This window comes from Argiope bruennichi, chromosome 8, assembly GCF_947563725.1.
Source record: "Argiope bruennichi chromosome 8, qqArgBrue1.1, whole genome shotgun sequence".
In the NCBI taxonomy this organism is placed as follows: domain Eukaryota; kingdom Metazoa; phylum Arthropoda; class Arachnida; order Araneae; family Araneidae; genus Argiope; species Argiope bruennichi.
Genome location: NC_079158.1, coordinates 109,816,866 through 109,842,729, shown reverse-complemented (window position 1 = coordinate 109,842,729; position 25,864 = coordinate 109,816,866). Strand labels below are relative to the sequence as shown.

Below are 25,864 nucleotides of genomic sequence, written 5' to 3'. Positions count from 1 at the left end.
TAATATATCTAAAAAAAATTAAATTTATACTTTATATATATGGCAAATGAAACTTCAAATTTGATATTGCTAATATATTGTATTGAAAAAATTTAAAATAATTTAAAATTGTCTTGCATCCATTATAAAACCGTATTTTCGAGGAATATATAATACTATTATTATTACTATTCATATATTAAAAATAATGAAAATGTTGCTGATTTTTTAAAAATAGCTTCCATTATTTTATACTGAAAGTAAAACTCGCATTTTTAAATAATTGAAATTACAGAAAAATTGCATTGGTTCTATCTAGCAATCTTGAAAACAATCCAACTGATTTGACTATCCATATTTTAAAATGAACCAATCAGATATCATAAAAGTCTGTATTATCAACGGAGGATTCGTAAGAGTAGAAGGTAATAACGACAGTAATTATAAATTCTCAGGAATTGAGGGTAAATATTTAGATGTTGTTTTGAAAGCATTGAACAAACGATTCGAAATTGTCTTCGCTAGGGACAGAGAATGGGGCAGCTCATTGTCAGATGGTAATTGGACCGGCATGATTGGAATGATCCAAAGAGGAGAAGCAAATTTAGCTTTTAATTCATTATCTATAACCAACAGCAGATTTGATGTTGTTGATTTCAGCAGAGTTTACTTGATAGAAGACATGACATTCCAAATCAAGAAACCAGGAACATTGCCACCATCGCTCGCTTTATTCCGACCTTTCGATTTTACCATTTGGATGGCTGTAACAATCACGCTTCTTCTAATGCCATTAGTGATAAAATATTTGCTAAATACCAAAGATACATATATCAAGATTTTCCTCAAGTGTTTCGGATCGCTGTTAAATCAATCCTCAATCACTAAACGTTATGTTTCAAGAAACATCGTTGGATCATGGTTGGTTTTTGGAATGATTCTGACATTAAGTTACTCCGCCATTTTGCTGTCGGTTTTAACCGTTCCGTTGCAAATTCCGGCAGTGAAAAATTTCGAAGAACTTTCAGAAGCTGTGATGAAGCGTGGTTATAGGATCTGTTTGCCTAAAGGTTCATCCATCTTAGAATTTCTTATTCACAGCGATAAAAAACACTTGAAATTTTTAGGCCAGACAGCTCTTCGTAATAATTGGTATTCAGGTTCGAGTCAATGTGCAATTGACACAAATTGTGCCGTGATGTCATATAGATCCTTATTTCAGATCGTAGCTGGTCCTGAGAACTGGAAAGTTTATTACATGTCAGAAGAATCTCTTTTGTCTCTCAATTTCGCCTTTGGAATGGAAAAAGGTTTTCGTTACAAGAAACAGTTAAATACAATAATATCTCGAGCCAGCAGTGCGGGAATTTATAATAAGTTTGTGAGTGACGAGTCCTATAAGTATTTGCTTTTTAAAGCTTCGACAATGTACATAAATAAAGAAACAAAAGCTTTCAGCATTAGGGATCTTTTAGGTTGCTTTTTGATACTTTCCTTGGGCCTAAGTCTTTCTACGCTCACTTTTATTGGAGAAGTTGTGTATCATCGATTTAAAAAAAGGAAAAAAGCTGTTTTTGAATTAAATTTTTATTGATATTTGGAACATTTTGATTTGTTCCAATAACAAACTATAACTAACCTCTATTTTTAATTTTTTTTTTCATTACGGCTTCCGCATATAAAATAAATTTTATTAATCACTATGCAATTTTTCTCATGAAATATTTTCTTTATTAAAAAATTGCTATTTCTCATGGTAAAATATTATTTCAATACTAAGCAATTCAACTGCCTACTACTAACTGGAATCCCTGCTATCTCGAAAAACGTTCGAAGCATCAATCGTACAGACTTGTTACAGTGTGATGTTTTAAGCATTCAAATAACAGAAAAGTTGAGGCAAGAATAATTTTCAAAATTGAAGAATCATTAATAAAAATTTCAAGATCATCAGGCGTCTCAAAAATTATAATTTTAGAATGTAATGGAACTTGCAGGAAAATTCACCAATCAAACCTACGAAATGTCCATTATAGATCACTAAGTAAGATTGCATAAACGAATTAAATAATTTGAAACAAAAAAGCTGTTAGTGCAATTATTTTCATTCTTTTAGAAATAGTCAATGTAAATTTGTGCATTGCTTTGAAATGATAACACAAGTATTATTACTCCTTAATGATATTAAACATGATACAATATTTTTTTTAAACATCAAAGCAAATAAAAAAAAATATGGCAACTCTTTTGAAAGTAAGGAGTAAACCTCCATCATAAAAAAAACAAACTATTTATTAGCATTGGACTTCTGCAAATAAAATTTGTTAAAGTTCACATAAAATTTAGCAATTGATGGCACTAAATAGAAAAATCATCTGTAAATGAAAAATGAGCCCATTTCAAAACAACGTCTCAAGGAAGGCAACACTAGATTATACTCATCATTCTGAAGGATTCCTTTTCCCTTGAGTGCACCTTGAATAAGGGAATAAAAAGCGTCTGGTATGGTGGTCAATTCTTGACAACCTGTTTGGATACAGAAATTGTTGGGTTCAGCTATCTCCTCCCGATAACAAGATATGCCTTCAACGTGAGGGGGGGGGGGGAGTTTGCACTTATGGTGTCCGGCCGTTCCGGTCATTCAGTTTATCCAACTGCCTTAGGTATAGGTGGAGTAACCTTGTTTGGCTGTCATTCTGAAAGCAATAATGAATAAGATGCAAACCATTCATTGTAAGCATTCGCATAACTTATAATGCACAAATACTTATTTACTTTGTAGATACTGATGCAAAACTCAAAGTGGCTCGTCAAATATTTCTGCAAGTTATAGAGCTCATAATAATCACCAAACGTGCTAGATGACTTTGACCGAAGTGCATATTCCTTTTGCAAAGCTCATTGTAACAGGATGTTTTTCTCCCCATGATCATTTAGCTTACGAAAGATGATCATATCAAGATGATTAGCTTCCAGTTTTCGGAAGTAGAATATTTTTGAGACGCAAAATAACTGAGAAAATCATTTATTTTCTCTCAGCCATTGAAGAGCGGTCGACTTGTATCCAGCTCTTGAACAAATCTGAAAAAATAACGCACTTAATTAAAAAGGATAAAACGGGCGCTTCCTTAGTCTTCAAGAATCATATCAGACTCTCGTCCGAATTTTTCTGCTAATTAATTTTGTTATTTGAAAAAGAAAGCAAATATAAAAGATGGATTCGATAGTTTTAAAGTGGATATAGAGAAAATGCAAAATGATGAACGCAGTTATATCACAGTGTGCATACTGAAAGTCATAACGTACTGAGGCAACATGGAAATCATTGAGCAGGGTTGGCTGTTGAGTCTAGAACAGATATTTATTTACAAAAAAATGCTTGGATGTTATTCATGGATCTCAAGTATAGGTTCAATATGTTTACTCATTATGTAGGGATTTAGATGCACAGAAAATCACGTGACTGAATGTCCGCTAACATTACTCTGATTAGAGTCTCTTGATGTGTTAATTGAAGTCAATCACAGTTATGGCTTGGAAAAAATCTATAACGATTCTAGAATTCTCTCAACTTTCAATGTGTCTCATCAACCACATGTAGTCATTTGACTACTAATATTTCTTGATACCAGATCCGCATCTGATAAAGTAATTGATATACTTTTCTCATCTGTGAGGGCCACCTGAACGATTAAGTTACAAATGGCAGTGACTTTGAGAACTTGAAGAAGAATTGGAAGGATTAGAAAAAGTAGAAAAAAGTCCTTCCAATGACAAAAACTGAATGGCATACAGGTAATGAGAATTGATATAATATTAAATAATTGGAAGATTTAAATATTGAACTTAGTAAAATATTTACTAAGATTAAGAAGATTTAAATATTCAACAGGTGTTTTTTGTAAAATCATGTTTTTAGATACGAATCGCATACTGATTACATATGAATATTTTTAATCTTACCTACATATGAACTGGTCATTAAAAAGAACATGAATGCACTTAGTTTAATATGCTATTCGAATTAATCTGCTAGATTACATTATTCATTTTATAGCTTATCTATCATTGCTTATATTTCTGAACTCAGTTTTACCATGGTGAAATCGGGTCCGAGAAGACACTGTATGATATTGTCAGTGTGAAAGTAGATAGAAAGAAGATGTTTTTTAATGTAAATATTTTTTAATGTTTTCTCAGAAAGGGCACCTACATAGATAAACTTAAAAAGCCAAAATATTAAATATAAATAAATACGTAAGTAGAAAAAAAAGGACGACTCCAGTCGAAGACCTGCAACACATGCATCGTTCATATTGTTCTGGTCACCAAACTGCACTGCTCACACTCCGCAGCGAAAGTTGAATATATTTATTTTAATAGTTAGTTATAAAAAAACTTTTTTTTTCTGTAAAATCGCAGTTTTTTTTTTTTTTTTTTTGAAAGACACCTAAATAGCTAAACTTATAAACCAAACGTTATATAAATATAAAAATTTGATCCAAATCATTAGAGCCATTTCTGATATATATATATATATATATATATATATATATATATATATATATATATATATATATATATATATAAAGAATTGCTCATTTAAAGTTATAAGATATTGGTGTAAATGAGAAATTATTTGGCCGGCGTCCTGCATAGGGGTAGCGTGTCTTCCCCGTGATCTGGGCGTCCCGGGTTCGAGAATGGTTGTTCTTCTGTTGTTCTATCTGTGAGATGTGTGAATGTGCCCTCCTGTAAAAAGGGGTTGTGCAAGCGAATGAGTGAAGCAAAGTCGTACTCTTGGCCCTAGTTGGCGCTGCTATAAAAAATAAGAGACGTTCCCCTCAGGCTTAAATCGCTGTATTCGTAACAGCGGGCTTGTCAGTGGCAAGTGCCATAAGAAACAAACAACAACAGAAATTATTTTGAGAAAATACTCCAAAGAAAAGAGACAAAAGAGTTCAGATTTCTTTTATTTTTATGATAATATTGTTGTAAAAATTCTTAAACTGAAGCAATATTATTATAATATCGTTTCAGTTTCCAATTAATAATCGATTCATCAAATGCACATTTTTGTGTCTGTTTCTTTTTTACTATTTAAATTTTAATTTTTTTATTACCGTTTTCGATTTTGAAATTAATAAAAAAAGGAAAAGAAACGTGTATATTTATTCATTAAATCCGTCCTTTGTGTTTTAATAAATATAATTTTGATTGATTATTCAAAATAAAAGGAACAATGACTATAAATATAATTCTTTGATCTTTTTTCCTTAAATAAAAGGTCAAATTTATTTAAGTTTCGTTACAAAGTTTTTATTTTCTGAAAAATGGAAATTATAACTATTGTAAAATATTGTTTGAGAATGCCAATTATTGTATTGCACATTTTAAATGAATTTAGCGTGTTATTCAATGTATTTTTTTTAACTAATGTAATGACAATAGTTTAATTCTTGTTCATGATAATATGATGTCAAGATTTTTGATCACACAATTTTTTAAAAATTAAATTTGATTTAGTACTATGTTTTGTTATCTTTTCATTATACCGTTTTATTTTAGTTTTAGTAATTATTAAAATAATGATAAATTGAAAAGAATTTGTTTCTCGTTTTTCTTCAACAAGATTTATGAAATCCTTGAATGTAAAGTAACTTTTCACATGTACTCTGTATAAAACAGCTATCTATTTTAAAGCGTCACTTATTTAGAAAAATTGTTAGTGAATCCAAACATTAATGCAACTCGGAGAATTGCTAGTTATGCTCAAGAATTTAAGAGAGCCAGCTTATTTTAAATACAATCAATTTCTATAATCTTCTAGTCAAAAGGTTATGTATGTAGGTTAATATTTGGAAGACTGAGCTTCGCTCGGCAGTTTTTATTATTATTATTATTATTACTATTAGTATAAGATCGTGTTTTTCCGGAGAAAATATTTAGTTACGAATCACATACTGATTAAATATAAATATTTTTCAGCCTTAATTGCATATGAGTCGGTCATTTTAATGAAAAAAAAAAAAAATCACGAATGCGCTTAGTTTAACATGTTACTCGAGACAATCTGCTATATTGCAGTATTCATTTTACAATGTATCTATCATCACTTATATTTTTGAACTTGCACTCAGTTTTACCATGGCAAAATCGGGTCCGAGATGGAGCTAAATATGACATTGTCAGCTTGAGAAAAGGGCTCTAATAGTTATAATGAAAAAATCTTTGCTTTTATTTGTGTGTAAAAAAATATCGCTTTTGTTTTTTCAGGAAAGACACTTATATAGATGAACTTTAAAGACAAAAATATTAAATATAAATACATAAATAAAAAAAAAGGAAAAAGCGCGACTCAAACCAGAGATCTGCAACCGACGAATCATTCTTGTTGTTCTGACCACAACACTGCACTACCCACACTTCGAAGCGGAAGTGAATATATTTATTCTAAAAATAAATTATACATTTTTTTTTGTGTGTAAATTCGTGTCTTTTCAGAAAAGTCTCCAGTGTAGATCAAAACGCTAAATCTTATCTAAATATAAAATTTGATCCAAATCGAGCTGTTTCCGAAATACACGATATATATATATATATATATACATTTTTTGAAAGTTTCAAGTTTTTCAACTTTGCGTGCTTGTAGAATATATTAATTTTCACTTAAATACAAATGTTTATATATCAAATTGAAGGTAATTTATTGTATAATTTAATAACAAAAACAGTATTATAATATCTGTATTAAAAAAAAAGTTACGTTCATTTTAGTAGAACAAACAAACACAAATCGTTTTGAATAATGACGTGTTTTGCAATAAAAGCGTACTAGCCAATCACAAACACTGTTCTGAGGACCCCATCAAATGTCTGTAACTATAGTTTAGGTTATTTGGTATGTAAAATAGTTATTGTCGTGGAAATATTTTGCGGAATGATGCATACAAGTACAATTAAATAGAGTATTGCTGTTTTTGAATATTTTAAGTCCTTTTTTCTAATTAAACTAAATTTAAACAATGTCACCAACAAGAAGAACTGATTGGACATCTACAATAAGAAGCCGAATTGTCATATTGAGAGAAATTGTCCTCTCTTATGCTGAAATTGCAAGACAAGTTGGTGGTTCAGTGACTTGTTCTGGTGTACGAAAGTTCTGTTTACGTTATGAAAAAACGAAATCAGTGGAAAATAAGGCCAAATAAGGCCGAAAAAAGTGCACAAGTGCTACTGCCGATAGAAAAATTAAACGGCTATGCCTTCAAGATAGAAAAATTTCATCAGATGCCATTAGATGTTAAATGAATGCAGCGGGTATTGCAGTAAGTTCAAGAACAATAAGAAGAAGGTTATCAGGATTTAGACTACAAGCTAGAATTCCAAGGAAAAAAACCATATTTAAATCAAAAGCAAATTGAAAAACGAGTTAAGTGAAAAGAACACATTAAATGGTCAGAAAATCAATGAAAGCAAGTAATCTGGAGCGATGAGACTAAAATATCGCTCTTTGGTAGTGATGGTAGAAAATATGTGAGACGTAGAGTAGGTGAAGGACTTCATCCTGATTGCATTGAAGCAACTATAAAAACTACAACAAATGCCATGATTTGGGCATGTATTTCTGCAGATAGTGTGGGCCGAATTCAAGTGATTGATGGCATCCTGAATGCCAAAAAATACATCGAAACTGTCCTGGAACCAAAATTGATACTTTCCATCAGGGATTTCTTCCCCAACAAATCACCATTTATTTTTCAGCAGAATTCAGCTCCATGCCACACAGCAAAAGTATGCAAAGCATGGTTTCAAAATAAAGGCATAGATGTATTACCATGTCCAGGAAACAGTCCTAATCTCAATCCAATTGAAAATTTGCGGCAACGTTTGAAAATTCTTGTACGAAAAAAACGTCCCTCCAATAAAAGACAACTTATTGAATCTATAATTGATTCTTGACACCATGCGATTACGAAAGATGAACTCCAAACACTCGTTCACTCGATGAAAAGACGCTGTGAAGCTGTCTTAAAAAATAAGGGTTATCCTACTAAAGTATTGATTGTGTAAGTATCACTTTAAAAAAATGCAAATCTAAGATAGATCTTACTAAAATGAGCGTAACTTTTTTTTGTAATACAGATATTGTAATACTGTTTTTGTTATTAAATTTTACATTAAATTACCTTCAATTTGATATATAAACATTTGTATTTAAATGAAAATTAATATATTCTACAAGCACGCAAAGTTGAAAAACATGAAACTTTCAAAAAATGTCCACACTTTTGGCCACCACTCTATATATACAAGAATTGCTCGTCTAAACGTATAAGATAAAGATCATATTGATCAAAAGATTATATACTTATTCAGATTATTAGTACTTCTCTTGGCGAATTATTAAATGAAACATTATTCACTGTCCTTCCCATTTAATATAAAGCCATTTAGTAATGCACCATTAATGCAGGTGTTACAAGTTGGTTTTATGGAAAAAAAAATTCGAAAACAAACCCTATTAAAATATTATAAAAAATTTTAAGAAAAAGAAAAAAAAAAGAAAAAAAAAAAAGAAAAAAACTAAAAAATAAATAATTATATAGAATTATTATTTTTATTTAAATATATTATAATCTAGGATATGCTTATTTATTTTTCTAAAATTCTGAAAGTATTGACATAGCTAAATGTAGTTTCTTCGATGGAGCAAAATCATTTTTAAACATTTAATTTACAATGACCGATATACCTATATAAGTTGAGGGTATTATAATGTCTTATATGAAAATGCATAATATTGATATTAATCCTTTGACTTCCAGGAAGTATTTATTTTGACATATTTTTTAACCCAAATTGGATGTCATTAACCCTCGTGTTCCAAACATTATCAAGCTGACATTTCAGACATGTCTTTTGCATGTGCGAAATGTAGAGCGAGTTACATCGAGTGCACCGCTCAATCACTCAAGAGCATTAATTGTTTGTTTGCCTAACTCTGCTGAGAATGCTGTTTCCATCACAACCGCGAAGACTAATTATCACCTGCATTCATCCGCGGGTTTCGCAGCTGTTTTTTAAAGCGTGTCAAACAGAATTGAGTGGGTGTGAAAATGTCTGACTAGCCCTTATTTCAACATACTGTTGAATGTATTGTTTAGAAAGACATGGATTGCTTAAAATTACATTATCAGACATTTTTGAATAAGAATTTTATATATTCTTTTGACTTACTCTTATCTGATTTGATGAAATGTGTTTAAATTCATTTTCAATAAAAACTAGCCTTTTCTAATCAGATATTAGTAACTAACATTATGATAGAACGTCGTTCAGAGATGAATGACACTAATATTTTTACCTAATAATTTTAATTATTAAAATTGTTTAATAATTTAAAAAATATTTGGCGCAGAGGATTATTTTACGAATCAAATTTCGGAATTCATTGTGTTAAAGATAATATTTAATTTTCGAAATTCTGTTTTAAATTATTTTTTTCAATCGAGCTTTTTTTTACTTTCTCGCAGACGTAGAATATAGAAAATATTGTAACCGTCGAAAAATTCGAACTCGAGATTTTGATGAATCTCCACGTTTCAGACCTTCCTGAGATCGAAAAACACATTTTTGGAAAATGTCTGTCTGTCAGTGGCAAAGATAATTCAGAACCGCTTTGAGATGACGGTTGAAATTTGGTATACGGTCTATACACCATATTTGCAAATTTCATCAAATTTTCAGCGAAATTAGTTAAGAAGGAGTCCGTCTGTTCGATATAAGTCAACACAATAATTACAAAACGCAGGAAGCTCGATAAATAAAATTCTTTACACAAATTTAGCTACACCTGTCAACATTTGAGCCAAATCAAACAAAAGGTTGACCGTCTGTCAAAACGCAATTACTTAAATATATCAAATTTGGTACAGGATTTTGTGACTACAAGTGTAGCTTTTTAACACATTTTTAGCAATCGATTGGGAAAAAAAGGTATAAAACACAAATTCTATTTTCATATGCTATTAATTACATGCCAGAGATTAATAACCACATAACTACCCAAGAATGACATGACAGATTCAATAAAAAAGCTAAATTCTTGTCAAAAGTTAATATTTCGTAACAATCACACGCCAATATCATGTAAGGCGTTCTCTGGCATGCCAAATTTATTTTAGAATATCCGAGAAAGTTTTGGGAAACCACTCCAGTTGAATTCATTTCTTACGTTCGATTTTTCTTCTTCTTTTTTTCCATCAAGGATTCTATCAACAGAAATATATTATCTTTCTAATAAAAAAATTTAAATTCATTTAAAGTGTCAAAAATGGAAAAACTGGAATGTTTTATATATTAAAAATAAACAATTTTTATAACACAACTTTTAAAATATGATCATAACTTTCAACGAGATCGTGTTTAACTATAATGGAGTCGCAGATAATCTTATAGGGTCAGCTTTTCTTTAATCCTTTAAAGGGCCATTTTTTTCTAGTTATATTATGTTAAAATATTTTTAGTCTTGAAATTAGAATAAGAAAAGGGATTCATTTAGCTTATTAGATAAATTTAATTTGATTCATTAATTAATTTGGTTAATTAATAATCTATACTTATAATAAAGCTCAATGTGTGTGTGTGTGTGTGTGTGTGTGTTGGCGCTCTACAGGCCAGACCGTTTGACATACAGCTACCAAATTTGGTACATGTATACCTTGAAGGTTGGGAATGTGCACCTGGGGTTTCTTTTTTCGAATTTTTAATTAGAATTTTAATTATTAATTAAAAACTAACTTTCCCGCCAAAAAAATCTTCCATTTTCCCCACCGCCAACTTTTCCGCCAAAAAAATCTTCCATTATCCCCAGCGCCAAATGAGAAAGGCTTCAGTTTTTTTTCTCCCAACAGTAATGAGGCTAGGGTTAAAATTTTTCGGCGGATTATTTCAATCGGTTCTGTTTATTTTCTTAATGTTTGATGCATTTAAAATTAAACATTGTTAATGAATCAATCTTTCAGATTCATTCTGAAGTACTTTTGAATTAAAATAAAGCAGAATAAAGGAAATTAAAAATTTCTAATCCGCATAGCGTTACCCCAACTGGCGTAGAAAAAATCACGTATTTGAGTTACGTAACCGGCGAAAGAAAATTCACGCATGCGCATTCTGTTCTGATTGTTACCATGGCAACGTTATCAATGGATGATTTAAATTATTTTTGGGTTAGTTGCATGCTTTTGTAAGTAAATTGTATTTATGTTAGTTATATATTTTTTGTATATGCTTATAGTTTTAAGTACATCGTTTTTTAAGTAGTTTTTTTAAACCTGTTTTCAACCGTTTATTTTAAACGATTCATTTTATTTTCTTAGTGTTTGATGCATTTAAATTTAAACATTGTTAATTAATCGATCTGCTCATAATGAATCTAAGAAAATTTTGTTGACCAACTCTTGAGATATTACATAAATTAAAAAAGATATTCTTTAGTGCCCATAAAGTTTAAACGCTGAGTGACTCTATTTTCAGTAATCAGATTATAAAAAAATGCTTTGTTTCAGTAAAAAATATTATTATATTAATTGAAGATAAATTCTTTCCACTTTAATTTAAAGCATAAATTCTACGGGTACTAACAGAAAATGAGAGAGATACATATTACGTTATGACTGAAGGCCTTTATAATATTATGAATGAATTATATGATAATCAAAATTTGAAGTTTTAAAATATTTTGATGAAGAAGCTATTAAAGTAGAAATTGCATAAAATATTTAATTATTAAAATTTTAACGAACATTAAGATTGGCGAACCGGCTGGTCGCCAAAGGCGGCTAGTTAAGTAATAAATCAAAACACATCATTTTGTCTGAGATAAAGAACTGAAGCATCTAAGTGTCTGACTTACTAAAAAAAATTTGTCAGAACTTATGCCAACCTACATAATTTCATACAAAGATTGATAAATTTGGTGGGAAGCATACTTCCCACGGCCCTAGAAAGGGTTAAGATTCTTCAATATTTCAAAATAATTCTAAAAATAGTTTGCTAGATTTTGGGAAAAATCTGCAAAAAAAATCACTTTCAACACATTGTTTTTTTATTTATCCCTAGTTAATAGTTGCATTCTTTTCCCCAGTTTAGAAATGGGATAAGGCAACGGTCAGTAACCTTCTCGAACTTTCTCCCTAAAGGTGGGTTCACAAGAGGCTTTTTATTGCGCGCAATCGTTGTCTCTCTACTGTTGTCCCTCTATTGTCCCCGTGTGAACAGTTGAGACAACGTTGATGGGACAATGGCTAATAGTTGTCCCGACGGGACAACCATTTGCCATTGTCCCGTTGCAGTCACGTGATTTTCCTGAAGTAGGCGTGACCTTCTATTGCGCGCAATAATAAGCCTCGTCTGAACCCACCTTTACTGTCTAGTAAAGGAATCATTTCACTGCCCACCTGCATAAAACTGTTGACTTTGAACAAGGCAGTGAATACCACGAGTGTCCAAGTTTTTTCTTTCAAGTCCTACACATGAGCATTTTGTGCTTCTCGATACAGTGAAGAAAACTGAATACGTATTTTGGATGACTTTTTTTTTTTTTCGATCACCTGCAACGGAAATTTGACATGGAATTAACTTTTGAAACAAGATCAAATTTTATTCATTTTTAACTCGTTGCATATTTTGAATTATCGCGTTTATATGCTTGCAAATATGCAGACTGATAGATTGTAAATTCATTTAACGATTTAAAATTACGATTTAATTGATGATTTAAAATTTGAAATTAATCTACACTTTTAGAAGGTAAAACCGTACATTAAATTCTGCCCATCTGTCCTTCTACGTTTTGTAGTTATCGTATTCATTTAAAGTCGGGGCAAATAGACAGAAAAAACCTTGTATGGATTTCGCTAGAAATCTACAAATTTAATATTAAATTTACATAGCCACCTGTTTTGACGAAATTTCCTTTGGAGTTATTATGTTCATAGACATGCAAACATAATACCAAAAATGTGTTTCTTCGGATTAGGGCAATTTTGAAAACTAGAGATTTGTCAACATTTCAAAGTCTAATTTTTTTAATGATTACAATACTTTCTCTCTGGGTAAAAATGGTACATAAAAGGTTTTTCTACCCGGCTAGAGGTAAGAAATGAGAAAAAAAAAATATTAAATGCTGCTTTTTAAAAAAATATATAGAGAAATTATAAAATAAATTAACCCTTTAAAGGGCCATTTTTTTCTAGTCATATTATGTTAAAATATTTTTAGGCTTGAAATTAGAATAAGAAAAGGGATTCATTTAGCTTATTAGATAAATTTAATTTGATTCATTAATTAATTTGGTTAATTAATAATTAAATAACAATTCAAGACACATCATTTTGTCTGAGAAAAAGAACTGAAGCATCTAAGTTTCTGTCTTTCTAAAAAAATGTGTCAGAACGTATGCCTACCTACATAATTTCATACAAAGATTGATAAATTGGGTAGGAAGCATACTTCCCACAGCCCTAGAAAGGGTTAAAAGAATATAAAAATGAATAAATAAAACGTCAAAAACATATAACGTTATTCTTTAGAAACTGATGATTGTAAACCCCAATTAACCATCATATTCAAATGTTATTTTATAAGTTGTTAATGTTTGTAACTGTGTTAACTCAATGATTTTTTAAAATATAATTTTTTTCTTGTTTGCAGCAAAATGTAGAGGAGAGGTTTTGCGGAACTTCACCGACTCTGGAAATGATTGCGACGATATTTGTAAGCCATCTTGCAAGTAAATATCATTAACTTCTTATTATTTGTGTTTTTTTGCATGTTAAAAAACAGAAAATAAAAAAATGCATGCAAAAGGGGAACTAAAAACAGTTTAAAAAATTTCAACAGTTCGTCTGCTTTAGAAAGGAAATATTTCCAACTCCTGAAGAATTTTAAGTACTAAGTTCAATAATGACCTTAAAAACTTATAGTAAAAATATATCAAATATATTATTAATAAAATGAAACTACAAACAAACATATTATATAATAATATGCAAGACTACATTCAACATAATAGAATTAAGATATTCTTTTAATTATGAAAAACATAAAGTTATACGTACATTGCTTTCTTTTTAAATATGTAACATGTGTTTCACGTACAACATTCCAACAATAGCCTGCCAACATTAGCGGAATCCATTTTCTTTAGTATATCTCTCCTCATCAGAAGAATGTTGATGGAAGCTTTCAGCTTACTCATCGTTTAGAGAACTTCAATTATCAGGAAAATTAAATACAAGAATGTGATACAAAACTTATTTTTAACCACTAAAAGATTAAATTATTCTTCATTCTATATGTGTATATAAACATAATTTTAGCAGATGCGTGGCCGAAATGAAAAAAACTTTTGAAGTTTTAACTTCAATTTATTTCATTCCGTGAGTCATAACTTATACGAGAAACGAGTGTTGGTAAAAGATTCGTCTATCTACATCGCGACACAAGAGCAAAAGAGAGAGAGAGAGAGAGAGTAATTTTCTCATTCAATTATTTTACTATGAGATTTTGATAGAGATTTCTTTGCCATGTGTCGATTTAGGAAAGGGAATCTTAGGTATCTTTAAAAGATGTTGTAAGCATTAAAGAATCCCTTCGCTAGGTGCTTGAGAAATTTTTGAAGTCAGCAGTTATATGGAACGCGTTTAGAATTAATTAAATAAAAAAGTGAGAATTGTATAAAAAACAAGAAAATATTTTAGAATGAAATTAATATAGACTAAGTTAAAATAAACGGAAATTAATTCAAATTCAATATAGATTTTAAAATATCATTACACACACACACACATGTATATAATATACACACACAAACGTAGAACAAATTAATTCTTGTTATATCGTTAAGCACTTAAAGACCAAATTTCATGAAAATTTTTCTCCTTTAGTCCATTTATGAAGGCACACTAATCACAATACATGTATTTAAGCCATACTTTAAACTGATCAGTAAGATTAAAGCACAATTTGTAAACGTTTCTTACCAATGGAGTGGTATTCTGCTTTTGTGAAGCAAAGCCGAATTTTCTACAAATGGAACAAAAATTCTCAATATTATTCACACACTTTGGAGGCATTATATCACAAATATACTAACTTCTCGATAAACTTTTGAAAATAATACGAGTGAATGTTTCGCTAATGATATAGAATTCCACAAAGAATATTGGCATGAATTGTACCATTTCGGATTGGTATGCGAATTTGATTACTACTTTCCGAACTATAAGAATTTCCTTTATAATGCAATTTTCTACAAAGCGATACGTATCCCCCTCATTATACTAAGAGAGTCTTCTTCCAAAATAGTGCATTGTTATCAAGAACGCATAACTATACAAGATTTCAAAACTAGGATAAAGCAATTATTTTAAAATGCACGCTAATTAATGGACATCCAACATAATATCATCACTTATTAATAAATTCTGTATATATCATGACGATTGACGTCTCTTAAAAACTGCATTTCTACTCTCTTCACACAGGTCAATCCGCTATGACATCTCTTTATCGAAAGCTGACTGGCCAAACTTGAACCACCAGCAGTTTGTGATGAACAGGTCCTTCGAGCAGTGGAGACATATTCCTGAAGCACTGGGTCTCCTGGACTCCCTTGAATACGAGGGTGGTAATGTTACCGACATAGTAAACGACACTTTTTTTAGGTTAATAAATTCTGTTTGTCAATAATTAGCTGATAAATTCGACGAGTCAAAAATGTAATATGTAGAGAAATCCCATTACTTGATTTCGAACTTGTTTAATAATATTGCCATACAAAGAAGAATAACCTACAATCACCGTGGCTCATTTGGCAGATCATTTCACTTTTGGCCCGTGGTTCATATCTAAGCCACGGTATTTATTCAAGGACTGAAATTCTTTTATTCAATATGTTGCTTAATGCTTATCTAAGCTCTGGAAGATTCTAGATCTTTCTTAAATATTCGAATTGGATTATTCTCGAACTTTCTATATGTGTATAAAGGCAGAGTCCCATCAGTTATCGATAAGTTTTCAGTCCCGTGCTGTAGTGAGTTGCTTCGTCCAAATAAATCTGTCTGTTTAAACCAACTCGTAGTTCTTTACATCTTCGTGACAATATATTTATTATTTAACAAGTTCGAAACAAGTATTTCTATTGTTTAATAATGTAGGCTAACTAGGAAACAAATTATAGATGTCATATTAAACCTTCACTGGATATTGTATCAAATTTGATGCATAATTTATTTTTCATGTTAATAATGAATAGAACTTTTTATAAAATAAGAGAATTTTTTTAGAATTTTTAAAATAGAAATTTAGAATAAATTTTAGAACATGAATTTCCACTCGTAGATTATGAATAGAAAATATTTTTAAAATACTGTTTTTGCTTTTTTTGTGTGTGCATTTTTCTTTTGTTATAATTTGGGCATCCGATACTAAACACTTTTTTTTAAATTTTGAAATTTAGAATATCTTGCATTGAAATTTAGAATCATTGCATTTATGCCCTACATTCATTAGTAGGGAAAAATATTTTTAAAAGTCTTGTGTTTGAAATATTCTCTGAAAATGAACATATTTTTCTAAATTTCATTTTGTTTATCATTGAAATTAATTAATAGAGATTCGAACTTCTTGTCCGAAACATTATAGCATAAAACTGTTTTAAAATTCATCACCTTTTCTTTCCTTTAAAAAAATGTAATTATAGTAACGGTAACTTGCACCACAAAAAAACTGTATTTACTATCAAAATGCTAATGAGTAAAAATTTAGTAGCTAAAACAATGAAAAGTATAGCTGTATATTATATTGGAAAGTATTTTGAAAAAAGTATTAAATAATTAATCACAAGAGAATAGCCAAGAATATCAAAAATACTTTCGGAGAATGTAATCAATTCGGAAATATTAACAGATATTTATGTTAATAATAACATTGCTATTGCCCCTTGTGTTAACAATAACACAAAGTGCAGTTTAGTCATAAATGACTCTTGCGCCAATAAATCCTCAAATACCCAATAACAGAACTTGATTCTAGAATCTAAATAGAGAGAAAATTGCAAGGTAATAAAATTGATGTTGCCGAAGAGTTAATTTTTTAAATTTTAAAAAGGTGCCAAATTAATTTTGCATGTTAATATGATCCGATCTTGGAAAAATATTAAAAATTCGGTTTATATTCGATTGAATAAAACGGTCAGCATTCAGCATATTGTTGTGCAAAATGAAATCAAAACAAAGTGTTTAAAAAAAATATAAATGCACAATACTTTTATAGAAAATTGACCCCGATGATGAATCTCTTGTATTAAGAACGAATTTTTACGGTCCAAAAACGATAGTTTTCAAAATTAATATTTCTATCTCGATTAAAGCAGCATTTGTCCGTCCAAAATGCGTTTTCATAAAAGATTTGATTTTCTCTAAGGAAAGAATCAAATGTAAGAAATGGTTCTAGACATCTATTTGTGATTGTATACTATATGGGTACCGTTATTACGTTGAAATATTCTCTAAATTGTCGGTTTGGGAACTTTGAGTTCTGGATTAATTGTTTATAAACTAGGATGAGGACAAATTGAAAAATAAAGCAAAACGTAATTTTTGCATTATATGCCCGACGTTTTATCCTCTCCGAGAAAGCAAGTACCTAGCAGTTTCCATCGGTAAAGACACTTATTAGAAAGATGCCGGGAATTCGGAAAACGACGTTCTTCTATAATTCTGCAACTAAGCCGGCGTTACGATTACACACAACATAAATCGTCGGCATATCTAAACGTTTCTTGCTATTGAAATATGTAGCACGTGCGAGCAAAGAATTTTATCTTCTTGCTCGGAATTTCAGTGCTTATCTAAGATTTTTAATCGTTCAGCTACTCTTCCCATTGTAAAATCAATGTTGCTACTGCCAACCAATGAAAGTGAACAATATGTGTCATTAGCAAATTTCTTTGAAGATAATTTTTCTATACTGAATAAATTTGCTTTTCTGAAAAAAAATACTTTCATGAAATATTTAACCAGTCCCTCTAAATTTAAAAATAAGCAAATCTCTTCAATTTTTGTAAATAGAAACGTGACATTTTATATATATAGATGAATAGATGAGAAGCAATGCATATTGTATGAACGAGAAAAATTTATATTTCTCTTGTTCTTTTTTTTCTTTCGAAATTTTATTTTAATGGCAGCTTTTTTGCAAATGTATCATTTTTATTCTGATAACTTTTTCCTCACAACTAAATTGAAAGAAAATGCTGTTTTGTTTCACATCGATAGCTTGCTTCATGAAATCACTGCCTATTTTATTGTTTGTAATTTTATAAGCGATCTAACTAGTTGAGTTCAGCTTTTGTGAAGTCCTCTTGTTTTTGTCCTTAAATCTCAAGCGTCGGAAGACAGAGTGATGGTTACAATGACAGATAGTTAAGGAGGATCTTCCGATGTCACCCCCACTTCATATGTACTACACATTTCAAATAATTTATAGTAGCAAGGACATTATGTGGTGTTATTTCTGCCTGTCAGGCAGCATGGTCACTCAAAAGTGCTATAAGTCAAACAGATAAAATGTAGTATGTGGTCTTCAGATCAAATGTAAAGATTTTTATTACTTTAAAAAAAAATCTATTTACAATATACGTATAAGAGATATTGCTAGGAAAAAGCGTTTTCTTGTTTAAATACATAATCCTTTACTCATCGACTTTGACAAACCAATACGAATGAACATGAACTTTATCTCTATGGTTAGTTTTCAAAACCAATCAAAACCGACTGATTTCGGGGGGAAAAAATTCGTAAACGAAATTAATATATTGAAGAATCTGAAACACAAAAATTTGGAAATTTGCTATTAATGTTTATATTATAGTTATTCAAAGTGCGCATACACTATTTTAGCCATATTGTATGTACTATATGCAGTTAAATAAATAATTATTGATAAATTAAACTAAATGGAGTACACGTATTCAATTATTTAAAATAAGTGGCTACGCTAAAAAGTCGAGTTTTCGAGAAATTATGAAATTTTTTTTATTTAATATTTTTTATGTTTGAACAGGTTTTTTTTTATAAAACTAACTAGAATTTTGTTTCTAAGTCTAATTTTTGGAAAGCTACACTGATTTTTATATTTGCATTTACATAAGTTTTAATGCTATTTTGCATCTTTTGATGCTATTTTCTCAAATTCAAATTTTTGACAGAATTTCCTTACGGAAAACCACATAAATTAAAATCTGATGAATATTTTTTGTTCAAATTTGGTGTAATAATTTTTTAATATGTTCTGCCGTTCCTGAATTAGCCAATAAGTAATCTATTTATTTAGAAATATTTTATAGTTGTTTTAATATTTCACAATGTGAGAAGAATTGAAAATTTAACGTTCTTCATCAGTCGAACCCAATATTAAAAAAAAAAACGGATAGAAATACAACTTATTTTTTTAGGTCAGGAACTAAATAATATATTTTTTAAATTATCTACAAAATTTTAAGTAAATAATTTGGTAAATCTCTAAGCTAGAAATTTTTTGATACCTGGAAATTTTTTGATACCCTGTTTTTAGCCAATAAAAAGATCTTTTTCCAAATTTTTAAAAAACTTTTACTACCTGGATGGTATATCTTTGTTTCATAGATGTTTTTTCAATCTTTCTTATGCAAAAATTCAAATATTTTCAAGCATTTATCGAAAAATTAACCCGAACTTTATCATATGCCTTAAATTAATACTAATTGAAAATCAGTTTAAGTAATGAAAGCTCCGTTGCATCAAGTTTTTCAAAGAATCTCAAATTTATGTTGACCTTTTAGGGGGAAAAAAAAATGTATACTCTTAACATATCCAAATGAAATCATTATTTCCAATTCGAAACTATGTAGTTCTTTCCTCGCCAAAGTCATTACCTTGAATAATGGAGTTTTCTTTTGCATATTATATGAATCTGGTAGCATGATAGAAAGTTATAAATTAAATATACTAGAATCGATACAAAAGCTGATTTAGTACAATTATTTTTTGGCTTTTGTCTTGAAACGAAATTGCATAAAATATCTAAGCTATTAGTTAGAATCAGAGTGTAGACATAAATATATCCGATGACGATCAATATTTAAAGTAGCAGTGAACTGTTATAGAGTATGAAAAGCAGTATCTCTAAGAAATCGTTTGAGAAACTGTATTAAAATAATGAAAAAAAAAAAAAAATCGTTTTCAACTTTTTAAAGTTAGTTTTGAAGATTATTAATCATTAAATTTTATGAATGAAAGAGAGTTTAGATACTTATTATGATATCATTTAAATTCTTTATACTAAAGTAGCTATCCCTTGAAAGAAAAAAATTAAAGCATATTCAAATTTTCAATCAGTCGCACGATTATGTTCGGAAATCTTTCGTTTACTTCTAAAAAAGTCATTCTTTTTTATACTAAAGTAGCTATCTAACTCTCTTGAGGGAAGGAAAAAAAAAAAAAAAAAAAGGCATTTAAATTTTTAATCAGTGGCAATGGTTAAGGCTTGTTTCGGCAATCTTTCTTTTTCATTCTTAATTATATAAAAGTGGTAATTTGAACTTTAAAAAATATATGTAAAATCATGTTTAAAAAACACAACCTAATTCTTCTTGAAGGTAATCTAGTGAAAAGTCCAAAATTGATTTTAAATCAAAACAGTCGGTGAAGGAAATTTAAAATATAATTTTGAAAATCCTTCAAAATTTAAGGCAATCTGTCATCAGAGAAATTTTATATGACTTTCTGAACTGTGAAATATAGCTTTAAAAATGAAAATAACCTATTAAAATTTAAGTTTAAAAAAAAAAGCGCCAATTATTTTTCAAGATATTTCTGACTTTCTGTTTTATATTTTGTAATGGCCGAAAATAAATAAATAAAGGGTTTGATTTATTCAATTTCTTTTTGCATTATAGTCATGGTTTATTTTCTTTACAATCATTTTTTTGAAATTTAAAATACGTTTAAAATAATTGAATAAAATTCGTTTAACCTGTTAACTGGGTATGACGAAATATTTCAATGCAAAACGAATTGAATATAAATTTATTATCCAGTTAACAGGTTAATATAGCAACAACGAAAATTTTATCATCTGTTTTTCAAGTCGATTTTAATTAACTAATTCATACATACAATATATTTTATCTTAAAAATAGAAAAAATAAAATAAAATTTTCTTTTGATAGTGAGAACTTGCTTCGGGTTCATGTATTCATTGAAGAAATGATTTATATGTCCATAGAAGAAACTTACAGCTATACGGTAAGTATATCAATCCTATTAAGTAATAGTCCATTTAAAATGTTATTGTTGTAAAAATTTATAAAAAAACAGTTGGTGAATTTCTACAACTTGCTTTTTAATATTTTAAAGAATTTTTGCATCATTCAACGAAAAAAAAAATTATAAAATTTAATTTGTGTCTGCTTATTTCTTTTTGATAAAACAATGTACGTACTTAAAATTTATGACTCAATGTGTATGTACTTAAGGGAGTTTTGGACCATCAGATAATTCTGGGATGATGATGATGATTCGTTTTTAATAAAAGAACAGTTATCCAACTATCTACTCCCTTTGGCTTAAACATTGTTTGGAACTGGAAATGCTGTCCAATTCAGGCAGCCAGAATTGTCAAAGTTTGGCTCTTAAAACTTTTGAGAAACTTGAAACATGATCCCATCACCTGTATACAGTTTAGTATGAATTTCTTCCACATTTTTTCGATAAATAAAATTCTAACAATTGAATTTAAAATATCAGAAAACTCTGAGGGGATGATTATTCGCTTTTAGCATAAGAACATTTAGCCAACCAATTGTTTCCTATATTTTAAACATTGTTTTCGACTAGAAATGCAGTTTTCAGATATGATAATTGTCCAATCTATGCAGCTAGAATCGTCAAAGCGTGGTTTAATGAACATGACGATAAAGTCACATAACTTCCACGGCTCTCCCAGTCCTCAATATTTTTAACCATTTTTTTCGCACCATTTCTGTTTTCCAAAAAGACCCCATAGTGTTTATCCAACTCCACTACTTCTACAAACCCTTTAATGCTTTCACCATAAGGAATGGCAAAATATTCTTGTTATCATCGTTTGATTTGTATAATTTAATTCTACTTATTCGGCCGTTATAAACGATTGCACACCTTATTTATAAAAGTTTTTGTATTCATCAATTATATTTCCATTATTTTGTATAATACCTGTATATGCAAGAATGAAGATTACCAATTACACCGAAAAGCTTTCTCAAGGAAATAAAATTAATGCAACCATTGTGTTCGGATAGCATTGTTTATTTTGCTGGCCTCGATGGCCCAAATCATTTCTTTCATTCTGCTTCCAAGTAGGTAGAATTCTGAGAATCAAAAAATAGCCAATGATCATGCTTTATGGTTGGAGTACATATTAAAGAATTTTTAGTACCTATTTGGCATCACGAAATTTTAAATTTTAACATAGTGATTGTACGGTGTTTACACAAGGCGCATTTGGAAAGTAAGTACCGATTTGAGGGGGGAAGGAAAAAAAAAAACCCCTAGTAATAATTTTTTTTCAAGTCAATTTTATTTTTAATTGAAAGAGCATACCTTAAACTATTTTTCTACATAGTTTCCACCAATGTTCAAACACTTATTGTAGCGGGTTACCAGCTTTTCTATACTTTCTTCATAGAAATTCCCGCCATTCCATTGGAACCCATCGGGAACTCAACCTAAGCGGTCTATAACAATTTCGTACAAAACAGTACATGAAATTTGCGAAAATACGTCTGAAAGCGTCGTCATTGTGAAACGTCTATTTTCATAGATTTTTTTCATCAACTTATCTTACCAGATCATCGTTGACAACAGAAGACCGACCACTCCGAGTCTCATCGCGGACATTTGTCAGACCTTCATTCAACATTCAAATCCACTTTCTCCCCATTCCATCACTAATTGTGTCTTCACCGTAAACATCTTTAACTTGACGATAGATTTCAGCCGGTTTCATATTCCTTGTGTTCAAAAATCGAATTACAGCACGACTCTTACAGTCAGCGGGATCAGTAATTGCCTTAAATATTTTAAATTTGTACATCAAACTGAAAACACAACATAGAGAAACCAAAATGGCGTCCATTGAGAGCCAGTGAACAAGAAAGATAGTGCATATGGCGCGGAACGCCGACCATAGCGTTGCGGCGACGGTACAATGAAACGATACTTATTTTTCGAATTATTTTCGTAGGAATATCTTTGCAGGAATATTGTGTGTGCTCAGTAAATCTGTAAAATTTTTAAAATCCTATCGCGTTGCACAAATGTTAATTAACTATTAAATGTTAGAAGCAAAAATTGGTAATAAAATAATGGTTTCACCTTTTACATGACCTAAAGAAGTTGCTAATTTTTTTCTTTGAACATTAAATAAATCTTTTTTTTTTTTTAGTTACCCAAACTGATGGCCGATTTGGGTGGTTGCCTGGGTCTCTATTTGGGTGTGTCTGTCATTTCTATCATCGAATTTATCGACTTGTTCGGTAGCACATCTCTTCTGTGCCTGCTGGGAACCGGAGATACGCGTTCTTCTGAGCGAAGAACCGGATCCAGAAAGCGCAGAAAAAGAAACCGGACATCGGAAAGTGGCCCCAAAATTGATTTTTTTAGAAGGAGATCGCAGGCAAACAAAAATATTTTCAGGAACGTCGACCACGGGTGGAGGTGAGAGAAATTTTTTTTAATATAGACAGATTTTCTCAGTGTCGGCTCGTCAATTCAGAAACAAGCAGAGTTGCAAAAATTATCTATAAAAAGATGGCAATTTAAAAGAAGAAAACAAAACAGTTGAGTGATCTCCACGAAAGATGCTCGCATACTCTCTAATAAAGGCATCATCGCACCGCTAAAATTGAGGACCTAGAGCAATGTCGTAAACGCCATCAGTCCTCAAATTTGCATTTTCTGAGCCCCACATATAAGAGTGCTGAGTTAAGTAATGTACTAAGAAAGCCGATACTTTGGCGAATAATAGTTTCGCTTACTTTGGAACACTTTTACTGAAATCAGTGTGCGATCTTTGCCAATTTTCTTGGCGAAAAAGAAGAAATCAATTTGTCGCGGTCTAAGTCGGGAGCTGATCTGATTGCAGCTCTAGCGCCTCTAAGGTATGCTTTTTGACTCAAATCATCAGCTGTGTGCGCAATGAGCTTTCATGTACTACTAGTAAATCAGTTCCGACCTGTGTTTCTCTTGATTCTGGATTCATTTTCTGCTTTATTTTCACGTTTTTACTTCTTTTTCCGTTTTTCATTAATTAATGTATTTTCAAGAAAAGAAGCAAGCAAATTAGATTTTTTTTTTAAAATGCAGTTTAAAAAATAATTTTGCGGTGTATTGAAGAACATTTTCTTTCTTTTTGTATATGAAATAAGTAATGCGAACTATTAGTTTGACATTACAAGTTACATTTTAAAATATTATAAATTATATTTATTCTTTTTCTCTTCCCATACAGGAATTCAGCGTTTTCAACAAAAGATGTTTACTATCAAAATGAAGGATCATCAAGAAAACAAGGAATGCGGTGGTCATAAATAAGTTCTACAATTATTCCATGAATATTTTGTGAAAAGAGATTATCTGAATGCATATGTATGAATGAAAAATTGCAATTGCAAGAGAATAAAGGTGTATGAACAAACAGTTAAAAAGCTTCTTTTAAATCACAACTGGATTTGCAGAAATATAATAATGGTTTGGTTTAATGGCACAAGGGTCAATTTGGCCGCAAGAATATAATTTATTATATTCTTGGGATATAAAGCATCCTTTTGTGTTTGGAGTTAAAAGTATGTTTTCAGTTAAAAGTATGAAACCATTTTCATACACAGAGATTGGAAGACATACGGAAATGAACTACACTACATTTATTATTGTGTAATTAAGTGCACATGGAAAGTCAATACATTGAAAATATTGCAGCCAGAGAGAGGAACTTAAAAACGATTAATGAAAGATTATTTTTCATGAGTTTTACAATATATGTGGATCATTCGATCATTAATGAAATTTTGTGCAATCAATTTTATATGTATTATTCATTCCAAAAGTTCCCAAATTTTTTAAAACTAATTTTATTTATTTATTATTTTGTAGAAACCATTTCCTCATGCCACTCATGGTCTGCATATAAAATTTGGTTTTCATTCCATTCATCAATTTTGGCTGCAGATACCTATAATCGCTGATAATTATTTTTGTATTTAAACATTTACAGTAATTACTTGTGTTATGCATCTGAAATATACATTAAAATCCGTTGTAATCAGAGAGGTATTTTTTAAAGTCAAAATTGAAATATGAAAATTAGACTTGTGGGATAAAAATTTGTAGCGAATTAGTGACGAAAAGACGCAAGCTTAAATAGATGTAGAAAATTCTGTTCCCATCATACTCTCTTTTGATGAAAAAAATAATCGAGGATGTGCCCAGAAAAGAGGAAAATTCATCTTGGCAAGCTAAAAGGCAAAAATATCATCTATCTTGATTAAGTATTGGAATTCCTTTCAATCCTTAAGCAAAAACAATGAAATATGACATATTGTAGCGTTGTCTTTCAATTCTTGCCACATGCTGATCTTGAAATTCTGAAGTACGTGAATTTGCAATTTGTAAACGATCTGCTTCATTGCTCGCTTATAGCTCCTCGTTTGTTTGAGAAGCTCGAATTCATTAATTTCCAAGTGCTGCGCTGGTATCTACTAAGTGACGAATGTTCGGGAGGCACAATTATTGACACA

General features: G+C 30.1%; 1 protein-coding gene across 1 annotated transcript in view; it reads left to right on the top strand.

Annotated features, from left to right (window-relative positions):
• The window catches only part of LOC129980721 (degenerin deg-1-like), a 46,491-nt gene extending 21,767 nt beyond the window's left edge, over nt 1-24,724 (top strand). Inside the window, exons 7-11 of the mRNA XM_056091104.1 lie at nt 13,696-13,774; nt 15,531-15,710; nt 21,257-21,332; nt 23,515-23,786; nt 24,580-24,724. Coding sequence (XP_055947079.1) covers nt 13,696-13,774; nt 15,531-15,710; nt 21,257-21,332; nt 23,515-23,786; nt 24,580-24,658 — 686 coding nt within the window. The 3' untranslated portion in view covers nt 24,659-24,724. The remainder of the gene's footprint in view (nt 1-13,695; nt 13,775-15,530; nt 15,711-21,256; nt 21,333-23,514; nt 23,787-24,579) is intronic.
• Nucleotides 24,725-25,864: the final 1,140 nt, after the last annotated feature.